Consider the following 21,987-nt stretch of genomic DNA (forward strand, 5'->3'; position numbering starts at 1 on the left):
CTCTTTATCTGTTCGTGGGTATAAATAAACTTGAGCTGAAAACAAATGTTATAAACAGAATTAAATTTACACTTATGATAGCCTTACAGATAACTTTCTTCAGCTTTATTAAGGAACACATTTTTGATCTTTGATGAATCGCCCAATTTCATGAGGTGTGAGAATCAAGAATCCTACACTCAGTTTCAACAAATATATTCTTCATTTTTTTAAAGCTGCAATAAAAAAATAAACTGTCATGACTTACGTAAGGACCCCTGCGTTAGAAAAAATAAACCGTAATCTGCGTCCTACGACAACAACGCGATAAACATAAATTTGCGTTAGACGCTCTTTCATCTCTGGAAACCAACCCACAAGAAGCCACGTTGTGACTGATAACTAGAAACCGAATAATCATCACCGTCGTTGGCGCAGCCTATCAACGTTAATTCATAAAAAAACCTCATCTCTCTCTTTATCACATCAACTGACCCAAGAATGTACGAGCTTCTGGTAGCAGGAAAAAAATTGATTACAGTTCGAAGGAATAATTCAATCCCAATCAGAACTTCAGTATTTCGGTGATGCCACAGGTTGCAAGAAGTGCTCAGTCTAAAGAAAATAATGTCGACTTCTGAACGCGAGTGTTCCCTTCTGGGCTGCCTCCTGAGCCCCCGCTTGTATGGACTGATTGTGGGAGTGGTCAGTCTGTGGGCCATGGTGGCGTCGCTCTCAGCATCGATTTATCTGATGGTGAAGTACGACGACATCAAGGACGTTCCGGATAGCTGTGAGTATGATGCGGGACCGTTGCTGGCACGTGGATGATGAAGTCGGTGTGGTGCCGAATTCTGATCAGATTTCAATCGAAAACTCAATCCACTGTACCACTCCGACGGCAGCAGCGCACTCAGCAAATTCAATAACCGCGTGCCATTTGTCGTAATTCTAGTGAGAGCCTATTACCGGTACGCCACGGTCGATACAATACTGATTCTGATTGGCGTGGTCATTGTTGGGCTCTTTCTAGTGGGCATTTACAAAGTATGTTCCACGATATAAAAAAATCTTCACGGGCAATCTTGCATACTAATTGAGTGGTTTTTTCATGGTTTCTATCCAATGTCCAACCGCAGGTCAACGAGCACTATTTGATGCCGTTCATAGTGCTACTCGTGCTGGACTTTTTGGGCTACATTGTGTCTGAGACGATTGCGAGAGTGCGCGCACGCAGTAGCGGTTCGGTACCGAAGGATCATTGGAAAAAGAATTTAACGGAGATTGGTTTGTTTTCAGTGCTACGCTTTATCAGCAAAGTGCATTCGAATAAGATCAGTGTTGTTTGTTTACTTACAGTGATATTTACGTGCCTGTTTGGACTGACGACTCATCTCTATCGAATCTTCAAGCACAAACGACATCTTAAAGAGCAGAGCTTTGGCGGTTATAGAATCATTTCGGGTGACACCGAGACTATTGGATTATAAATTATTCTAATTTTATTTCATGACATTTGTATTTTTGCTCAGAACCTAAATGAGTTTCTGATTGTGTTGCAATAAATTATTCCATATTTAATACATACTTAATTTGTCAGTTTGTTCTGAATGATTTTTTTTCGGGACTTACAAATAAATAAATGAAAATTTTATTTAGTTTATTCATTTATTTATTTATTTGTTTATTTATTTATTTTATTTTTGGATAATTATTTAGGCTGTTACAAATATTTAATTAACATTTTGTCCTACTGGTCTCTGAAAGGTCAACGGTGGGGGGTGCGGGGTGTTAATAAAAAATAAATATTAAAATGAAAAAAAATAAAAAAACTTCTCGGATTTGTTAAAGAATGTTTTTAAAATCCTCAAAATTATCCGAATTTTATTTTGTTGCCCCCTCGAAATATTATTTTTTGGCAAAAAAAATCCAAGGGGGAGGGAGACAAAATAGTTTTTAAATATATGTATTGGCCTTATTGATTGATTTATTTATTTATTTATAATAAGGCCGTTACAAAAAACGAAAAAAAATCAAAAAAACTCCTCGGATTCGTTAAAGAATGTTTTGAAAATACTCAAAACTATTCGAATTTTTTTGTTGCCCCCTCAAAATATTATTTTTGGGCCAAAAAATCCGAAAGCCTCCCCCATTATTGTTTTCAAATATTTGTATCAGCCTAAATTTATTTATTTATTTATTTTGAAAGATAGTCTTTGTCCGATTTGTTTATTTGTTCTTGGTAATTGTTTTGTGTGTTATCGCGAGCATGCCGACCCTGTTGGTAAGGACTCCAGAGCAGAGCTGGCATTTCCTCACACACTGTGCACAATGAGGAGATTTTACACACCACAGAGAGTAACGCTGATCCTCATCGTGTAACAAAACCAACTCGATGAGTGAGGACGTAGACGAAGAGTAAGAGAATTATTCTTGTGAGAGTTGGACCAACACAAAGTTGTGCCACTTGGTGCAATATTCTTGAAAATTATATTGAATATCATGATGCTCGCAGAAATACTTTGGAACACAAACATATTTCGGCGGGGTTTCAATGAAGTTTTGTGCTCCATGCTAAAAAGTATAACATTGGCAAATAAGGGTTGCATAAAGAAGAAGAAGAAGAAGCCAAAATATGATATTTGAAAGGAATGGCATGGGAAATCAAACGGTGAAATTTTGATAATGGTTCTCAATAATTCTAGAGGCAATTTAGATAAAAGCGGTTAGGGATCGTTCACCTAAGGTGACGACCAAATAATAAGGTGAATAAATATTTCGACGGCAAACACACAAAAACCCGTTATCAGAGCAGGAGTATTTTGGGCATAACGCATCAAAGAAAAAATATAGCACTGAAATGAAATAATGGAACTTTATATTAGGTTCCATGTTTTATGTTTTTGTTTTGATTTTATTACCTGAGATCACCTGATGGAAATTGTATTTAGAAATTGTCAGTAACATATTTTAAAGCAACAGGTGGGGCGAAATAATGTTGGTAGTACAAAGGCTTCTGAATAGTTTTGCCCACAGACATCCCAAAAGCCAGCAAAACCAAAAATATCTTGTACGTTTAAGTTTGGAGATGATATTAACATTTCCATATCATTGTGAAAAGCATTTAACTCCACGCGGAGGTAATACACTCATCTAATTAACTTTAGCAAAAACATCTTATCCATATCTACTACGTATAACTTCAACGTGGGGGAGGGAGAGGGTCCTAAATCATCAAATTTTGCGTAACGTAATTTGTGGAAGAACCCTTAGCACGGAGCGCCTGTAGACTGTTATTATAAAAAAATGTCCATCAAAACCAAGTACATGGCTCGATTCCTATGGTAATTCAGCACATCTGGACCAATTTTAAAAATAAATCCTCAGGAGGAATCTTGAGAAATCTTGATTTGAAGCTATTAGCTAAGAAATTTTAAAAGAATTCATATTTTGATTCAAAATGCCTTTAAAATCGTGCAAAAAGTGGCCTTTAATACAATTTACAACTGACTAAACTCACCAAGCTGACTTATTTGTTTTTTAATGGCTTAAAACCGTCTACCTTCAAGAATGATACTTATCGTTCAGAAACTTTCAAGAATCCACATGCAGGCTGCAGATTCTTTGTTTAATACCAAAGGCGAAAACATTTTAAGCATGAACAAAACCTTGGGTAATTAATATTCTTTCCAGATTAAAGTATGTGTTATATATTTTTATTTAATTTTTTAAGTTTTTGATCATAAGGAGAGTAAGATCCTAAAATCTTGAGCTAAATCTGAAAACCTACAGATCGTAATGGACCACACTTATATAAAAACAATCGCAATCATTTTTGAAGACTTATACCTGAAATCATTCGTGGCTGTTAAGACCCTCTTCGTAATGATGTGAATATTGTGAATGACACTAATGAGCGGCATTAAATGAATACCACCTAGAGATAGAAGACTGGGTGGGATTACTTTTCGCACATTAGTCGGTTTCCCATGTAAACATCATGCTCGTTACCCCACTGCACAGTGACTAAAATCGTATTCTGAGCGCGTTTATTTAATAGTACCTTTATTATGCAATTTACCATAATACTGTCTTTGAGACATTTTATCAGTAAGTTAATGTGCTTTTTTGGAGGTATTCAGCTTACTGATCAATCCCTCTAAAAGTGAGATGAAAAATTTATTTTTTCCACTTCACAACATATAAAGTTTGATTCTTCATAAAAGTTGTAGTTCTCCTGAAAAACTTTGTCGAAGACACCAAGTTCGTAATTCCGTTACTTTTGGAGATTTTTTACGTTTTATGCTGACAACCCCTTAAAAATGGGTTTTTCATAATATCTTTTTCATTTTCATTTCTACATTTTTGCATGTTCTAGAAAGTTTTAGATAATATTAAAATACGCCGTTTTGTGGCTATTGTACCTGAAAAACTTAAAAACTGTTGAGTTGTAAGCGAATGTAAGTAATGTTTCATCAAAAGCCATTTCCTACTTTACAAGGTAGAAATCAATCACCCACCAGGGAGTTGATCAACCAATGCACCATGCGTCTGCATATGATTGTATGCTTATACATCGAACATGTTAAAAACTTGTTAGCATAAAATGCAATAAATCTCCAAAAGTACGAACAAATTACGAACTTGGTGTCTTCGACAAAGTTTTTCAGGAGAACTTTTGCTACAACTCTCGCGAAGACATATACCTTCCATGTTGTAAAGTGGAAAAAAATAATTTTTCATCTCACTTTTAGGGGGATTGATCATAAGGCTGAATACCTCCAAAGAAGCGCGTCGACTTACTGATAAAATGTCTCGAAGACGCCATTACGCTAAATCACATAATAAAGGTACTATTAAACAAACACGATTTCAGCCACTGTGCACTGAGTCCTGAAGGATCTTGCTGAAATTATGATAGCAATTATTTTTTTTATAATCTATCTGAAATAATGAATAAATCAATTTCATGAGACAACCATCTTTTGAATAATCAACTTGTATGCCTTAGCATACCGAAAAATTGCTTGTTCTGATATCAAACCTTTAATTTGTTATATTTTAAGACAACCAAAATCATATAAACAAAAAACGTTATGCGCATTGCATACACACGTATATGTAAATCATTATTCGCCTTACGTAAATTAAGACAAAAGAATTATATTATTTACGTTCGCCGATGTAATCCACATCTGTCAAAAAATGCCGTTTCTAAATATGCTGTTACAAATCTCGCTTAACTTTTTAAAAGGAACTATGTAACTTTTTTTTCATGAATTTATTTGAATATTGCAATCAACAGACCAGACCTTGCAGTACTCAAATTAATTCATAGAAAAAATGTCCCTTGATCTATTTTCTCTATTTCTTTCTTTAAAAAAAATCTCGAACATTTTACCACCTAATTAAATGATCTTAGTGGTAATGTGATAAATACGGTACAGCCACCTAATGGTCAAGTCACCACACGGTCAAGCAGTTTGACCAACATTGACTCCACTTCTCGTTTATTCAAACATCCATCAGGTTTTGCAACAGCGGCACGAACAATCAATTTATTCGACCAACAATATCACACACGAACGACTGAAGCGCCAACTTGAGCACCAACCATCAAAAAATATATGGAGGTTTGTGCAACTTCACTACAAATGCTCAAACATGTTCGGCAAACCTTGACTCCACCCCCGACAACTCAAATCAAAATCAAACCGTTTTAATTTTGTCCAACCGAGCCGCCAACTGTCAAATGGTTGGTCGAACAACTTCACACACGTTCAAACAAAGCAGCAACCGAAGCGTTTTCTTGGGGGCGGAGTCAATGTTCGTCAAACTGCTTGACTGGTGTGTACGTTGCATAAGGCAATTGCGGATCAATCGCACTCATCCAAATTTATTCTCGGCTTTGTCCCACACACCCAAAGGACAACATGTGACGGATCGCCGTTAGGTTCCCACTGGTAGGCAGTGGATATTTTTGCATATTTGAGCGATTCCAAGCAACAGCATCAAAATTTAAGAAAATTTTTAATTCATGATTTTCTATTGAGTTGAAACTTTGCACAGTTTTTCAATTTCATCTAAATCGTCATTTTTCGATATCAAATCTTCATATTGAGTCACGACTAACTTTTCAAAAGGGTGTATGTGAAAATGGTTCAAAAATATTTAAAAAGCTGCACAGCAAAAACGGAATGTTCGATTGTTATGATTTTTCAGCAAAGTTAGACAACTAAATGGTGATTCTTAAGAAAATGTGCACAGTAAAAAAAATTTTTGCCTTTAAAAATATCATTTTGTCACAAAAACTCAAATATCTCAAAACCCTATCTTTTTTCGAACGTATTTTTTTAGGAAAACGGTCCATTATATTAGCTATCTACCATAAAAATTTGGTGATGGTAAACTAATAAACAAAAAAGTTATGACATTTCAAACATTTCACAATTTTCACAGATGGTAAACAAAAAAAATTCCGTGTATTTTTTTTCAAGAATCGCAGTTTGATGCTGATTTTATTGTTAAGGGCCTTGCGTGAGTTAAACAAGTTGTTTGTATGATATTCCATATTTATGTATTCATCGATATTATGTATATTATATGTATAAATATTATATGTATAAATAAATAAAAATGAATTAATATTATCCTAAGTATTAAATTAAATGTGGCAGTTACACAATGTTGTTATAGAAACTCTAAGAGTTTTGGGTTTGAATTTTGGTATGGGTTATGATATCATGAAAACAGTTTATTAATACTTATTTTTTATTTATTTTATTCAAATTTTTAAAATATCGAACACTTTTGAATTATTATCAGCACAGTTTGAGTATAGTTTTGCTTTAATTTTATTTTCCGACAATGGAATGAAACAGTGAAATTTTGGGTTCCTTGGATCGTTTTCGCGTTATTAAATTGCTCGCTGAGCTCTGAAGCCTTTATTTCGTACTCTTCAGTAGTAGTAAAACAAAATGATAATTTGGTTAAATCTTTTCTTTTCTACGATTTGCCCAATCAAAAAGTTCTTTCGCAGTTTTAATTGGATGCTCACGTTCTTTGGCTAAACTTGCTCTTGTGGCCATGCGCTTTATTGTTCCTCCAATAGCATCACAAGGACCTTTGCCATGTGATGTAGCAAAAATGCCATTCTGCATCAATTCCGTACATTGATTTAAATTGACATAGGCTCGAAAAATTCTTACGATTTTTGTACTGCGACGCTGCTCCATCAGACATGAAATATATCTTTTGACTTCTTTATGCTTATCAACGCGTAAAAAGTTAATCATTTTTCAATGAACAAGTTTACGGATACTGAATCGTGTCTTAAATCTTCGGAAATTATAATAAAACTTAAGTGTTCAATTTGCGTACTTCCATTAAAATAAATAACGAATGGATGAATTGTAGCTTGTTGTACGTTCCAGTGATGGGACTGCACTTCATCTTGCAATACAAAGCTGTAATTTTCAGAAAAATCACAAATGACTAAAATTCACCATTTTGTAATGTATTTTTCGTATTTTTTAAAAAGCTGGATTGTTCTGTTTTAATGAAATCGTGAGGGATTAAACTTTCTAATTTCAAGCAAAAATATGACACAAACTCATCTACAGGTTTTACAATAGTTTCTATGTCACACCTATCCGTGGTCACCCATTGCTCAAATGATAACTGATCAATATATTTTTCTTCAAACTCAGCGAATAAAGTATTTTCCAATGATGAAGAATCTGGACAATCCGAACAAGATCGTAGATAACAATTTGATGTTGTATTTTCACACAAAAGACTACCAGTTAACATTTTAATATCCTTTGTTAAATTGATTCTTTTCAAACTATGTAAAATAAGATTAATATTCTCATGGGTTGTGCACACACACACATTATGTGTTCCTGAATTGGAAAGAAGCTTACATTGCCTTGGCCGAAGGCTTGCAAATGAGGAAAAACCTATTTTAATATTATCGTGAATTTCCTTGAAGCGTGTGTACGCTTCTTTCAAAGTCGTCATCATTAATCGTTTTTGGATTGCTTGACGCTTTCCATCTTTTTTACTGATACATAATCTTTTTGACCAGGCATAGCTCGACTTACTTCATCATCTTCAAAATATTGAACGACTATTTCTTTTGTCTCATCTGTTAATGCAGTACTAGACCTAGTATTTTTGGTTGAAAGACAGTTATTCTTCAATTGTTTTGCCTCTTTTACTGTATTTCTATTGGTTTTGAACTCATCAATGGCATCCTGAATAGACCACGAACTTGGCAGCATCGACAAAATCAATAATTTTTCTTTCCTTGTCGTGGCTGCATTCGAGAACCTTTCCTTCATATTTATAATTACCTCATCGTAGTCTGTATTTTCCACATCATCAGGTCCTAATTTGAAAAGGTTTCTTCGTACAGCTTCGTTTATTTCACGGTATTTTTTCTCCGGGTAATAAACGTAGTCCATCTTACTCCATTTAATCGGAGTCACTTTTATCCCAGCTATGCCCTCGTTAAAGCGTTCGATGTTGACCTTTTGGATACACTCATCTTCCGATTGATTTGTTGAAACAGATTTCGCTGATGGTACGGTGGCAAGGCTCTCAGCACTTAATACTTCTGGTAATTCCTCAGTTGTTGTCGATACATCTGGCAATTCCTCAGTTGCTGTCGTTTTCGAACTTCCTGCGCTCTGCTCAACCGATGATATACAGATTGCTCTTTTATCAACGTTTAGACGGCAGGACGTGCAAATGCGTAAATTTGTATTCAATGTGGACATTGGAGCATAACCAGTCGCTTTCAGTTTATCTATGGTGCTTTCGGTGAGATTTCGTAACTCTTTTGAACACTTTTTTCCATCAAACGGCCTACAACAGTTGAGAAAGCGGCTACTCATGTTGTTCGTAATATTTCAATAAACAAAATCACTTTTAAGTTTTTACTGACTAGTTTGGTGTCATTTGTTTGACTGAAGAAAAAATTACTATAAGATCTTTAACAACCTTAGTAGTAGTAATTTTTTGCTTTTTCGTGAGCATTGTCATGGTATGTACCTATCATGCATTTGTTGTTGTTGAAGATACCCGTTTCCTCCCGATCATAAAGTCTATTCTCTAAGAGGTATATTTTTGCAGGTAAACTATAGACGTACACGTGTATATAAATCTTTGATTTTGCAGCTTTTGTCTTAAAAATAACATTTCTGATATGTTTCTATCAACGTTATTATCAACAGGTTTCAACACTATTAAAAGAATTTTTCGCCAGTCACGTGCAATGAAAATTATGACACTATCAATACTTTTGATCACAACACTGGATCGTGTCTAAGTTTCTTATAGATGCTATGAATAATTAAATCAAAATATCATGAAAACAACTTGTTTAAATCACGTCCCTTAACAATAAAATCTGCATCAAACTGCAATTCTCGAAATAACTTACACAGAAAAAAATTTTTTTTTACTAAATGTGAAAATTGTGAAATGTTTGAAATGTCATAACTTTTTTGTTTATTAGTTTACCATCACCAAATTAATATAATAAGCTAATATAATGGACCGTTTTCCCTAAAAAAATTACGTTCGAAAAAAGATAGGGTTTTGAGATATTTGAGTTTTTGTGACAAAAATGATATTTTTAAAGGCAAAAAAAAATTTTTTTACTGTGCACATTTTCTTAAGAATCACCATTTAGTTGTCTAACTTTGCTGAAAAAATCATAACAATCGAACATTCCGTTTTTGCTGTGCAGCTTTTTAAATATTTTTGAACCATTTTCACATGCACCCTTTTGAAAAGTTAGTCGTGACTCAATATGAAGATTTGATATCGAAAAATGACGATTTAGATGAAATTGAAAAACTGTGCAGAGTTTCAAATATTTTCGAAATGGTCGCTCAGGATCGACTGACATGCCCCCGTGGAATGCCTCATTTATTAAATATTCTGTCTATCTCAAATAAAAAAAAAACATTCCTCCAAGGATTCCGATGACAATCCTTTAGTGATTCCAACGGAAATGTTCCAGGGATTCCGACGAGAATCTCCAGAGAATTTGACGGGAAACCTGTAAGCATACCGAAGGGATCCTCCATGGATTCTGAAGGCAATCCACCAGAGATTCCAACAGGAATGTTCCAGGGATTCCAAATCCTCCTGGGATGTCGCCGGAAATCTTCCAGGGAATCCGAGGGGAATATTTCAGGGATTCCAATAAGAATCTTCTAGAGATCTTCCATCCTCCAGTAATTTCTACGGGAATATTCCAGGAATTTTAACAGGATTCCAAGGGTTCCGACGGAAATCTTCTAGAGATTCCGAATGGAATCATCCATGAATTCCAACGTAAATGTTTCAGGTACTTCGAAGGCAATGTTCTAGGGATGTAGAAGCAAATCGTACACTGAGCTGAAATTGCATCTAGAATATATGTGCATCGCACATATATTTTTGCAATCAAGCTTTGCAAATAAAAATTATTAATATTGCACATAAAACTGGAGATTTTGTGACCTTTCAATTTTATGTGCAATGCAGATGTAAAACAAAAGCAAGACTATTGTAATTTATTTAACAACTAAATTGTTTTTAAGTGCCCGATTAATAATATTCATGAAGCTCCCACGCTCCTGCTCACTTTATTATTGTTTCTGTGCAATACAAAATTCGGAAAAAAAAAATAAAATAAAACATAAGTCCTATAATGAGTCATTTATTTCTGATTTAAATACATTGGTTGCATATATTAATTTCATGTTGACTAGATTCGAGGTTGGAATATCGACGGAAACAGTTTCATATGGGCTTTCGATGTGGAACGATTAGAACCAGCGTTGTTTCGGAAATATGGGCATACTGTGAGCATGGAAACCACCGTAACACCACAGACGAACAGACGTAACACTAAAGAAAGCATAATCGACCATGACTTTATCGACCAATTTGAATTTGACTGATTGCGCGTTTCACAACTAGAGGCGCTAGCATCGTCATCCCTCGAGTTTGACAATTCACTCTAGCGCCTTCTGGTGACAATGTCATACGAAACATTGTTTCGTGTAACAAGCTCGTAAGATGGTGGTAGAGGAGTTGAGCGATGAATTTTTGAGTGAATTGTTCAAGCTGTTACGTCTGTTTGTCTGTGGTAACACACTTCTTCTTTTCATATCATCGAAGGCGATATTCCTGAAATGTTATTAGTGCGGATCTCTGGAAATTACACTCCGCCTTTAAAGTGATCGTCGACCTCGATTTTATTTCTGTATTGCATCACCCGGATAGACTCGGATCATTTTCGCTGTTCCTTGTGGTCAAAACCCAACAATCTGAACTTACAAAACTTGTGTGGGAATGTTGCTATTTGCTATTGAAAATTGGCCCGATCGGACATTGTTTTTCGGAATTATTGAAAAATCATTGTTGAAAAAAAAATCAAAATAGAAAAAAAAATTTTTTTCAAGAATGGTGGCAATGCATAATAATTAATGCAAAAACATGCAAAATGATGGACAATATGCGATCTACTCCCCTAAAGTGCTTTTTTACCTTTCTTATGTGATTTTTTCAGTACATTTTACGATGGACGAGAAAGGCATCATCGCCGCTAGGTGGATTAACCTGGGTTTTTGCCTTTATCGTATACTAAGTATACGTAAAGGCTATACGATCACTCCAAAACCAAACTTTTGTTAGAAGGCTCGGAGACCCATAGAGTTATATACCAATCGACTCAGCTCGACGAATTGAGGTGATGTCTGTTTGTGTGTATGTATGTATGTGTGTGTATGTACAAAATGTACAAAATTTTGTAGACACACTTTTTGGAACTCAGCATTGGCCAAATCACTCGCAACAAGTTTCATTCGACTCAGAATCCTGCCCCATTGTTATCTATTGAAAATTGGCCAAATTGGACTATGGGATCAAACGTTATGGTCAAAATACTATTTACTATGCGTAAAACACGCTAAAAAGCACTCACTCATATTTTTATTTTTTTGCACGAGAAAGGCACCAACGCCGCTAGGTGGATTAATCAGGGTTTTTTTTTTATTTAATTCCGATTGAATTCACTTTTATCACTTTTATCTGTGCTTTTATCTCAACAATTATGCATTATTGAAAAACTATTGAATCACACTATATATTCGTGATTTGAATCACTAGAACTAAAATGCCACACAAACAAGGCTGGAACGGACTTCTCGGGATTTATATTTTTAAGATTCAATATCGATTCCCCCACGTAAATTGAATTACTTATGAATGTACGTATTGTGAGCGCTAGTGTAAATATTTGTTCAAAATTTACGCGACATTCGCGGATGTATAAGTTTTAAATATTATCCAGATTATTTTTAATATGGTGTTGAATAATGCAGATACACATAATAATGTAAATTGCAGATTTCGACATGAGAATTAGATCAGCTGCGAAATTGATTTTAAACAGCAGCCCGCCGATGTGAAAATGTCGTCGGTGGCGTGATGCCAAAAAGCGTTGATATAGCGGCACACATAAAGTCTCCAAGTATTTTATCAAGTTCACTTTTGAAGCCATATGATCGGCTTTCGGTACTTTTTTGTTATACAGGAAACATACATTTCGACCTTTTTTGTACCTATTTTAATGTGAATTAATGAAAAGCTTTCTCAGCTGCAAAAAAAAAGGAAATATTGTTCGTGGACACAAAAACCTAGCTACCTGTTTAAAAATAAGGATCCTATATTTGTTCTTCCGAAAAAAATCGAACCTCCGATTCGTTATTTTCAAATGCATAGAAATCGTATGCTTTTCCTCATGGAATGGTTGTATTATATCCAACGAAACGGTTCTAACGAATGTCAGCTGTGCAGTGGGAGGCGTTTCGATGTTGCTATTTAAGAAGGACTTGCTGGTAAAGGCGTAGAGAGCAACACAAACAGATTGTTCCCCCAGGAGCTTTAAATCTAGAACAACCGATTAGCAGACGTGAAAACAGATTGTTGTAAAAATTTATTACGAAACGGGTTTGCTTGAGTCAGCAGGTTTAACAGCTGGGGGCTTCGCAAACGTTCGCTTGGCTATGGGAATATTCGAATCAATTTGTTGCACTCTTTTTAATTTCATTTGGTTGTCTGTACTAATTGAAATGATTTAATTTAATCGATTTACCATTGCTTGTTTATTTTTTGTGCATCGATTTAGAGCTATATCGTAAAAAAATATATATACTATTAAAAATATTTTTCGATGCTTTTATCAGTAGACCAATAATTCAAAATGTTTCGAAATAAAAATAATATATATTAGGATTGGTCTATTGGAGTTGTTGGAATAATTCCTCGAAACAGTCCATGCTGTAATTCCAAATTAGGCATCGTTTACAAATAACATATCATTAATATTAAAAAGTTTGAGCCTCCTATTTTCATAACACTATTTTAATGATCATTACGACTAGACCAACGATTTTCGATTACCAGCTTAATTTGCGAACGCTACCTTAATGCTTTTTCCGGGGTGTATTGACAAGTGCTTATTTATGCTCATCATACCGAAATGAAGGCAAAATTAATCAACTACCACTATTCCGTTATTTCAATCAGATGTTTGTGGTAAGAATACCGACACAGAATACATAGCCAATCATCATCACAGCCGGTGTACGACGAATGCGCCTATTGATGATAGATTCTGTTCATGCCAATACTGTATCTAACTTTGTAACATAAAATGTATATAGTTTTTACCACTAGTCGCTCTATGATGATGCCGTAAAATTGCATTTCGATCTTTTCACACGTCTTTGGTTTCCAAGACGAACCAACTGCAGCCACACTAGTCGAAGATAGCAGTTTGGAGGACTTAATTGTTTCTTCTTGCATTCATATTAGCATTTATTGCTTGTACAATGTACACTAGTCCCTATAGAGAAAACCATCAGATTACCATCGGAAACACTTTCGTGATACCACTAGATATCTGGAAAGGCATTCAGACATTTGGATCGGAATTGTGGCAGATCACTTTCCGAAACACACTACGTGCAGATAGTACGGGGTGATACATTAAAAATATTAGAACTCAGGGGATAAGTTGTGATTTTCCGAGAAGAGTGTTGTCCGATTTTGTCAAAAATTAATGCAATTTTTTTCTAGAGGGTTGTGTTGCGAACCTTCCGCAGGCCGACCGCTGTAAATTAGCCAGCAATTAAGTATGTGAAAACGCTATCTTAATCTACTGTGCAACATGAATGCTGCCATTCCATGCGTATACGCTGCCTCACACCGACCGTGGCAAAATTACGGTTGTACCGCGCGGGTACGCCACACTTGCACGTGGATGGAGATGTAGCGGTTCGATGAAGCTTTACAAGCCAGCAGCAAAATTGTAGAATGTAAATGTGGCGTTGGTTGCTTCATCACTATATGACGAACGATCGTCCAAAGCGACAACGACGATGACGCGAAAAGCGCAGTTATCGCGAAGCATCGCACACTACCAGCAACTTACTACTTTCCGCTTCTTGGACGACGACGCGGTTGACGGTTTTCTCGCACTACGCCGCGCGGCTAATTAACGGATTAGCGCAAATTTTCTCTTCACATTTGGAATTCTTTTGCGTAAACATTTGCCAAGCTGTTTGGCAATAACACGCCGTGTACATACTTAGCTCGCGAAAGGGCAACGACGTGTGTAAGTGTTAATGCAGAGTGGCTATAACGGAATGGGCCGTGTAACGGAGCATCGGAACAATAAAGCGAATTATCGCGAATTTACAACACGTGTCAAAATATTATAAAACCAATCGGAGCAGATAACAAAGAGCCGTTGGGATCGTGGTCATCGTGGTCATACTTAGAACAGTCACAAAAATTCTCGGTGTAATGTTCTCAATAGGTATGATTTATACGGAATCATCAAAAAGTGAAAAATTGATTGCAAATAGAAATTATTGAACTGGGTGATGTGCTTATAATGCAAGATGATTGCAAATCGATGAGGCGTATTTGAATCAGAGGCAATAAAACTAGATCTAAAACTTAATAAGTTTGAAAAAAAGAACAGAAATAAAAGACAAGCAGGTGTAAACCGACGATTTTCAGATTTTTATGAAAAATAAGAATGAAACATCTAAAATTTTAAGAGGAAAAATGTTTTCACTGTACTAACTTGAGAAGTACCACGCGCCTCCATACACTTTCACACAATGTTGATACCTAAATGAAAGATTCGAGCGCGTGGTGAGTTGCTTCATAAGAATTGTCAGCAAACATGCGTTATGTTTCTGACGCATTTTGGTCCAAATCGTATTGACAATTGGCAACATCCTCTTCGATTTCAATAAAACGTTTTGAACATATAGAGTTTGTCACAAAGCCTCATTGCGTATATAGTTTTTCTTTTTCAAAAGTTAAAAGCAGTCTGCCTATTGACAAAAAAACATATTTTATCAACCGTCTAAGACGAGTTTGGTACTTTCCATTTTATTCCACTAAGTTTTGTTATCTTTGCAGGTACGTATTTCGGCCTCAATTGTGAGGTCGTCTTCAGTGTCTCGTACTTGACTCGACTTGAGACATTGTAGCAATCATAGAAATCCAAAGACCCAAATTGGATATATTATTATTACATGTTCAGGGCTTCCAAGAGTTCTCTGGAGTTCAGACTTTCAGTCCTCTATGCATAAACTAACATCTATAGGTATTTTTGATATGATACATGCTCCCAGCGGTCCAACCATCAATATATAAATTGGACACGCCTTCAACATTTGTTCCATTTCAAGCCATCCAAGAATTCTAAGAACTGGAGTGCAGGCCTCAAGGTCAATACGCGAAACTGTATGTAGATCTGTATGTACCTAGTAGAAATCAAACATTGTACTTAGAGATCATTCAAACCAAATTGGATATGGATTGAATGCGCTTTCTATTCCAGGCCATGTTGATTTTCAAGAAGTGGAGTACATGCCTTAAGGTCGATACGCGTGACGAAAGATCCATTTCCTCTTTTGAGAAATGCAATGCATTCGGTAATCATTAGAATTAAATTGGATAAAAATTATAAAGCATGTTCATTTCTAGTCCATCAAAGAATTACAAGAAATGGATTACAGGCCTTAAGGTCAGAACGCGTTACGAAAGATCTATTTGCTTCATATAATTTGAGCATACTTTTAGTGATCGTTTTTTCGAAATTGAATTTGAATTGAATACATGATCCATGAATTCCAAGAATTGAAGTACATGCCTTAAAGTCAATACTCGTAACGGGAAATCTATTTGGTCCTTTTAGAAATGTAACAACCTCTTAGTAATTATTTCCACTAAATAGGATATGAATGATTTGCATTTTCCATTCAACACCATCAAAGAATTGGAGTACAGGCTTTAAGGTCAAAACACATAACGAAAGAACTATATTCTTCTTTTAGGAATTCACGATTATTTAAATTAAGTAGGATTTGATTTCTTCTTGTCTTGAAAAAGAACAATTGTTAAATGATAATCCAATTCAATTCTGTTGTTCGCAATCAGCATAAACGATCAAAAAGGTAACATCTCTCAAGTAGCTGCAAGATAATTTTTAGTTGAACTGGGATGTAAAAATAGTTATGAAGGTGTATCCATTTTTGTATTCTATGGCATCACCATTTTTTAAAAGTTATTAGAGACTTATAGTTATGCGTGTAGAATTTAAGTTATGTGCCCCAGGCAATTCTTGAATCAAAAAGTGCACAAACTATTGTTAAAAAAGAAAACTGTTTTTTTTTGCTACGCGTGTAGACTTTAAGACCCATACTTCAGGGTATTTTTAAATGACTTTGAACGGAACGGTGATTAAGAGCGGTTCCAGACGTACAGATTAAAAAGAGCATGAACCACTCAAAAACAGACCTCTAGCTACGCGTGTAGATCTGAGGCCTATATTCCAGCGATTCTTGGAGCACCTGGAGGGGAATAACTATTAAAGGCATATTTAATTTGGTTTGATAGATCAATGATCAATGGCCTGAAACGCAAGGATATTGAAGGCGTTTCCAATTTGATTACGTGGATCAAATAGAGCAGGAGTCATTTACAAATGTATAAACCATCTAGTAAAACATGTAGACCTTAAGGCCTATACTTTTTGGAATTCTTGGATGACCTGGAAATAAACAGCTTTTGAAGGCGTATCCAATTTGATTAAATACATAAAATAGGGCATGAACCATTTAAAAAAAAAGAAAACATCCCTTTAGTTACACACATAGACCTTAGTGCTTATACTCCAGGGAATTTTTAGACAATCTAGGACTAAACAGTTATTGAAGGCGTATACAGTTTTATTTTACGGATTGAAAAAGGTATGAACTATTTTCTAAACAGAGATATCAGCCCTTTGGTGGTGCGTATAGACCTTAAGACTTATACTTCAGGGGAACTCTTAGATGACCAGAAACGGAACAGAGAGAATTTTTCATTCTCTTTTAGATTCAATTCCTGGACTTGACTCTTTGTCATATATGCTCTCAAACGTACCACCAATAGCATCACAGAGACTTTCCCCACTGAATAAATATGAGTGTACAATTCCACTGTGACCACTAAGACATTCCAAAAAATTATCCAAATATTCTGAGGAAAATTTAGGAATACTGAATTCAGGGGAAAAATAAAACGAAAAGAATGTTGGAAATATGAAGAAAATGTCTTCATTCAAAAAAAGGTTTTCCCGGCCTTCAAAAAAAAAACCTGCTTGAAGTTTTCGTATTTTTATTGATTATGTATGTTTAGTTTGTTGTACGGAATCATTTATTTCTGAGATATAATCCAAACAACTTCGTTTGTATTAGTCAAACTGACGAATATTTTCACAAAATTTAGTTCCCTTCCGTCGTTCATCTTCTGCTAAAGTAAGTGGTTTTCTACAAAACTTTGTTTTTTTTTATTCTATTTGTTAAATTTGTCACTTTGACTGTGATGTCTGAGTGCCAGAAGAAAAGTGGTGTTAAAGATTTGAAACGCTCACATGCAAGAGTTTCTCTGCGTAGGTGGAAAGCAAATAGAATGAGATAATTGTGGTTCGGATGAATTAAGACCCCATACAACAGTTTCTTCCTCTGGACTGGTGAGACGCTCGTAAGAAGAATTATGCAATTGTGGATCGAATGGAATAGAATTTTGTATGGTAAGCCCCAGTATGCAAAAGATTCTTTACTTTACATTAGTGGGACATTTACTAGAAGAATGGTGTAATTGTGGATTGGATTATTCACGATTCTTAGTCGGACACCCGCAAAAATGGTGTAATTGAGGATCAGATGGTTTAAAATTTTGCATGTAATTTTTTTCTGCGTTGAAGAATTGTCCTCAAAGAGAATGATGTAATTGTGCATCGAATGGATCACAACTTTGCGTGGTGCGAAGCCTGCATGTAAGAGTATCTTCCTCTGCGTTATAAGGACGCCTGCCTTATGTAACGATTGATTGAATGCATCAAAATTCTTGGTGTTTGAATACCCGCATGCAAGAGTATCTTTCTTAGCCATAATGGACGCCAATTCTTCATGGTGGAACGCCCGCATGGGAAAGTTTGTACCTTTTGCATTGGTGAGATGTTCGGAAAAGAATGATGCAATTGTGTATCGGATGGATCGCAATTCTGCGCGGTGAGACGCTCGCATGCAAGAGTTTCTTCCTTTGCGTTGGGCTACCGTCTTAAGAAGAATTATGCAATAGTGGACCGGATGTATTCCAATTCTATGTTACGGGTCTCCTGCATGCAAGAGTACTTTCCTCTGTATTAGTGAGACGACCGCAAGTATGGTGTAATTGTGGATCTGATGGATAACAATTCTGCAATATGGAGCACCCGCATGTAGAGGAACGGTTCGCCACTTCATCTCATAGCTCCTATTTCCATCCCATCAAAAACAAAGCAATGGAAAGGAATTTGGTTTGTATATTATTTTTGTGATTTTTTTCAGCAGTGAGCACGCATGTTGACAAAAAGAAGCGACGAATTTGGTGCCGTATTTCTTTGTTAAGCGATGAGATTGATATATGTACAGTAAGATGGAGATCGGAACAGTTCCCCTACATTGTTGATGGAGGAATGATGTAATTGTGGATCGGATGGATCACAATTCTGCGCGGAGCAACTTATGCAAGTTTTTTTTGTCTGTGGGATACCCACAAAAAAAACTGTAATTGTGCATAGGACGGATCACAATTCTGCATGGTGGGACACCCGCAAATAAAAGTTCCTTCCACTGCGTTAGTAAGACGCTCGATAAAAATGATGCAATTTTGGATCGGATGGATCGTAATGGTGGGTGCAGAGACGGTTCAATTATAGAACGGATAGAATACAATTCTTCATGGTAAGACGCCCACATGCATTTTTTTTTCTTTGCGATGGTGAGACGTCCACGAGAAGATTGGTGTAATTTTGGATTGTAAGGAACACAATTCTGCATGGTCGGACATTAGACTGGCCCAGGAAACAAAAAGTTGTGTAATTCCACGGGGCACCCCCCAGGATTGTGACTTTGGGTGAGAAAATCAATCTTTCAAAATTTCAGCTCAATCGCTTGTTGCATAAGCTGGCGCATTTGATTTGAAGTTTGTATGGAAATTTCAGCCAAAATGTATAGGAAAATACACCTCCGTCACTAATTCGATCTGGAAATCGGTTCTGATTGTTCGATTGAGTTCAGTATTGCAAAAACGGCAGTTGGTGTGTTACAGAAAAATTTCACAGAACATTGCATGATGATTAAATGAACTTTTATATAGTTTTCGGCTGGTTTATTAGGAGCTGATTTGTGTATTTTTGAATTTTTTGATCGAATCGCATCAGCCAAAACCTATATAAAAGTTCATTTAATCATCATACAATGTTCTGTGAAATTGTTCTGTAGCATACCAACTGCCGTTTTTGCAATTCTGAGGTCAATCGAGCAATCAAAACCAATTTCCAGATCGAATGAGTGACGGAGGTGTATTTTCCTATACATTTTGGCTGAAATCCCCATACAAACTTCAAATCAAATGCGCCAGCTTATGCAACAAGCGATTGAGCTGAAATTTTCAGAGATTGATTTTCTCACCCAAAGACACAATACGGGAGGTGCCCCGTGGAATTACACAACTTTTTGTTTCCTGGGCCAGTCTAATGTCCAACCATGCAGAATTGTGTTCCTTACAATCCAAAATTACACCAATCTTCTCGTGGACGTCTCACCATCGCAAAGAAAAAAAAATGCATGTGGGCGTCTTACCACGAAGAATTTCAGACAGCGGTTCAATCAGAATAAAGATTATGTCCAAGCAGCACCAATTGTTTCTCAGTGAGTAACAACAACTGTGATGTGACTTACTATAGGTCTGAATAATGCACAACGTGTTGTAAGTGGAAATTTTTTGTAACACAAAAGTTCAAAAGGTGAAGTCTATTTGCAACATCTTGCAGCTACAATGAAAATAAAACACGAAAACCAGTTGGGAATCGAAGCATGAGCCTGTTCCAAGTCTTTTAGTTATAGCGGCTTTTTGAAAGACGTTAAAAGATGTTTCTGGTGGGGCATTCACAAATAATAGTTCTTTCCTTCAAGTTGAAGAGACGCTCGAAAAAAGAATAATACAACTGTGGATTGGATGGATTATAATACTGCTAGTTAAGATGCTCACAAGCAAGAGTTTTTTTTTTGCGTTGGGGTGACTTTCCTCTGCGTTAGTGGATCACTCGCAATAGTGGTGTAAATGTGGATCGGATGGATCACAATTCTGCGTGATGAGACACCCGTAAGCAAAGATTTCTTTCTTTGCGTTGTTGGAGAAACAACAAGTGAAAAAAAACAGGAAGAATAGTCAAGAAAATCATTTAGCTGCTTTTCAACTTAGTATTCTATAAGCATTTCCTTAGTTATTAATTGAAAGCTTTCTATGCCCACCATTGCATGAGTATGTATCTTGTGTGGCAAGTACAATGGATACACTATGCCCAGTCAAGTATGTATCCCACCCAAAAACATCCTAGACCGGACCGAGAATCAAACTCGCCATCTCCGGATTGGCAATCCTACGCCTTTGCTCGCATGGCAACTGGAGATCCCGGATTTCATACAATTAACATATTTTCTTCTGGGAAGTCTAGATAATTTCGCACCCAAAAACCTTATGCAAGACTGAAGAAATAATCCTCATTTTATAAAAATAAACAAATAACATGGCCAGATTAACGTGACTTTCGAACTTCGACTGATAGAAGCCCCAAAACGGAATATGATTGAGATTTTATACAATTTCTAGATGGCATCAGTCAGCTATATTGTTGAACTGTTGCATGAGGTAAAGTACCTATGAAAATCATTACAGCTAAGACATTAAAGCAGTCTTTGCTTAAGCTAGGGGATATTGCCCCTCCTTCCCCTAGCTTTGAATCAAGATGCTAAACAAGATGCCCCAAAACGCCCCCCGAGGCAAAACGCCTTTTGGGTATTCCCTCATATTAACTGTATTTGGCAGGCCGTAACGAAACTAGACCTAAAATTATGTAGGTTAGGCCAAAAAAGTGTCAAAATAACAGATGGGAAGGTTGGAAAAATCGAATTTTTCTACATTTTGATAAAACATTTTGGCGAGGCAAAACGCCCTAAAGGCAACTAACCTACAATATACTGAGCGTCTCCACGCACTGTCTATAGCAGAATGCTGATTCGCAGACGCGTGGTGCGTTGTTCCCTATTAGCTGCCAGTTAGAAGGCGTTTTGCCTCATGAGTTTTCCGGCAGCGACTTATCATTACTTTTTTGAAATGTGAATATTATCAATATGATTTAGATTTTCTACTATTTTTAGATGACATCAGTTAGCTATATTTTTTAAGTGTTGCATGAGGTAAAAATACCCATGAAAATCGTTACAGCTAAGACATTAAGCAGTCTTTGCTTAGCTAGGGCATATTGCCCCTCCTTCCCTTACACACTCAGCTTAGCTCGGCATTTTTTTATTCTTTTGCCGAGATCTGCAC

General features: G+C 36.1%; 2 protein-coding genes across 3 annotated transcripts in view; one reads left to right on the forward strand and one right to left on the reverse strand.

Moving 5' to 3' along the window:
* The window catches only part of LOC134214431 (uncharacterized), a 481,597-nt gene that overhangs the window by 72,534 nt on the left and 387,076 nt on the right, over window positions 1-21,987 (reverse strand). The window lies entirely within an intron of this gene.
* LOC134214419 (uncharacterized) lies at window positions 40-1,597 on the forward strand. Its single transcript, XM_062693795.1, has 4 exons — window positions 40-772; window positions 935-1,026; window positions 1,119-1,266; window positions 1,339-1,597. Exons 1-4 carry the CDS (start codon window positions 607-609, stop codon window positions 1,467-1,469), a joined length of 537 nt encoding a protein of 178 aa, XP_062549779.1. The 5' UTR covers window positions 40-606; the 3' UTR covers window positions 1,470-1,597.

Source organism: Armigeres subalbatus, chromosome 2 (assembly GCF_024139115.2).
Source record: "Armigeres subalbatus isolate Guangzhou_Male chromosome 2, GZ_Asu_2, whole genome shotgun sequence".
NCBI lineage: Eukaryota > Metazoa > Arthropoda > Insecta > Diptera > Culicidae > Armigeres > Armigeres subalbatus.

Excerpts from the sequence above, each read along its gene's own strand:
- LOC134214419 (XM_062693795.1), top strand. The coding sequence starts at position 607 with ATGTCGACTTCTGAACGCGAGTGTTCCCTTCTGGGCTGCCTCCTGAGC. Across the intron at positions 773-934 it reads CAAGGACGTTCCGGATAGCT|TGAGAGCCTATTACCGGTAC; the intron begins GTGAGTATGATG and ends TCGTAATTCTAG. Across the intron at positions 1,267-1,338 it reads AAAGAATTTAACGGAGATTG|TGATATTTACGTGCCTGTTT; the intron begins GTTTGTTTTCAG and ends GTTTACTTACAG.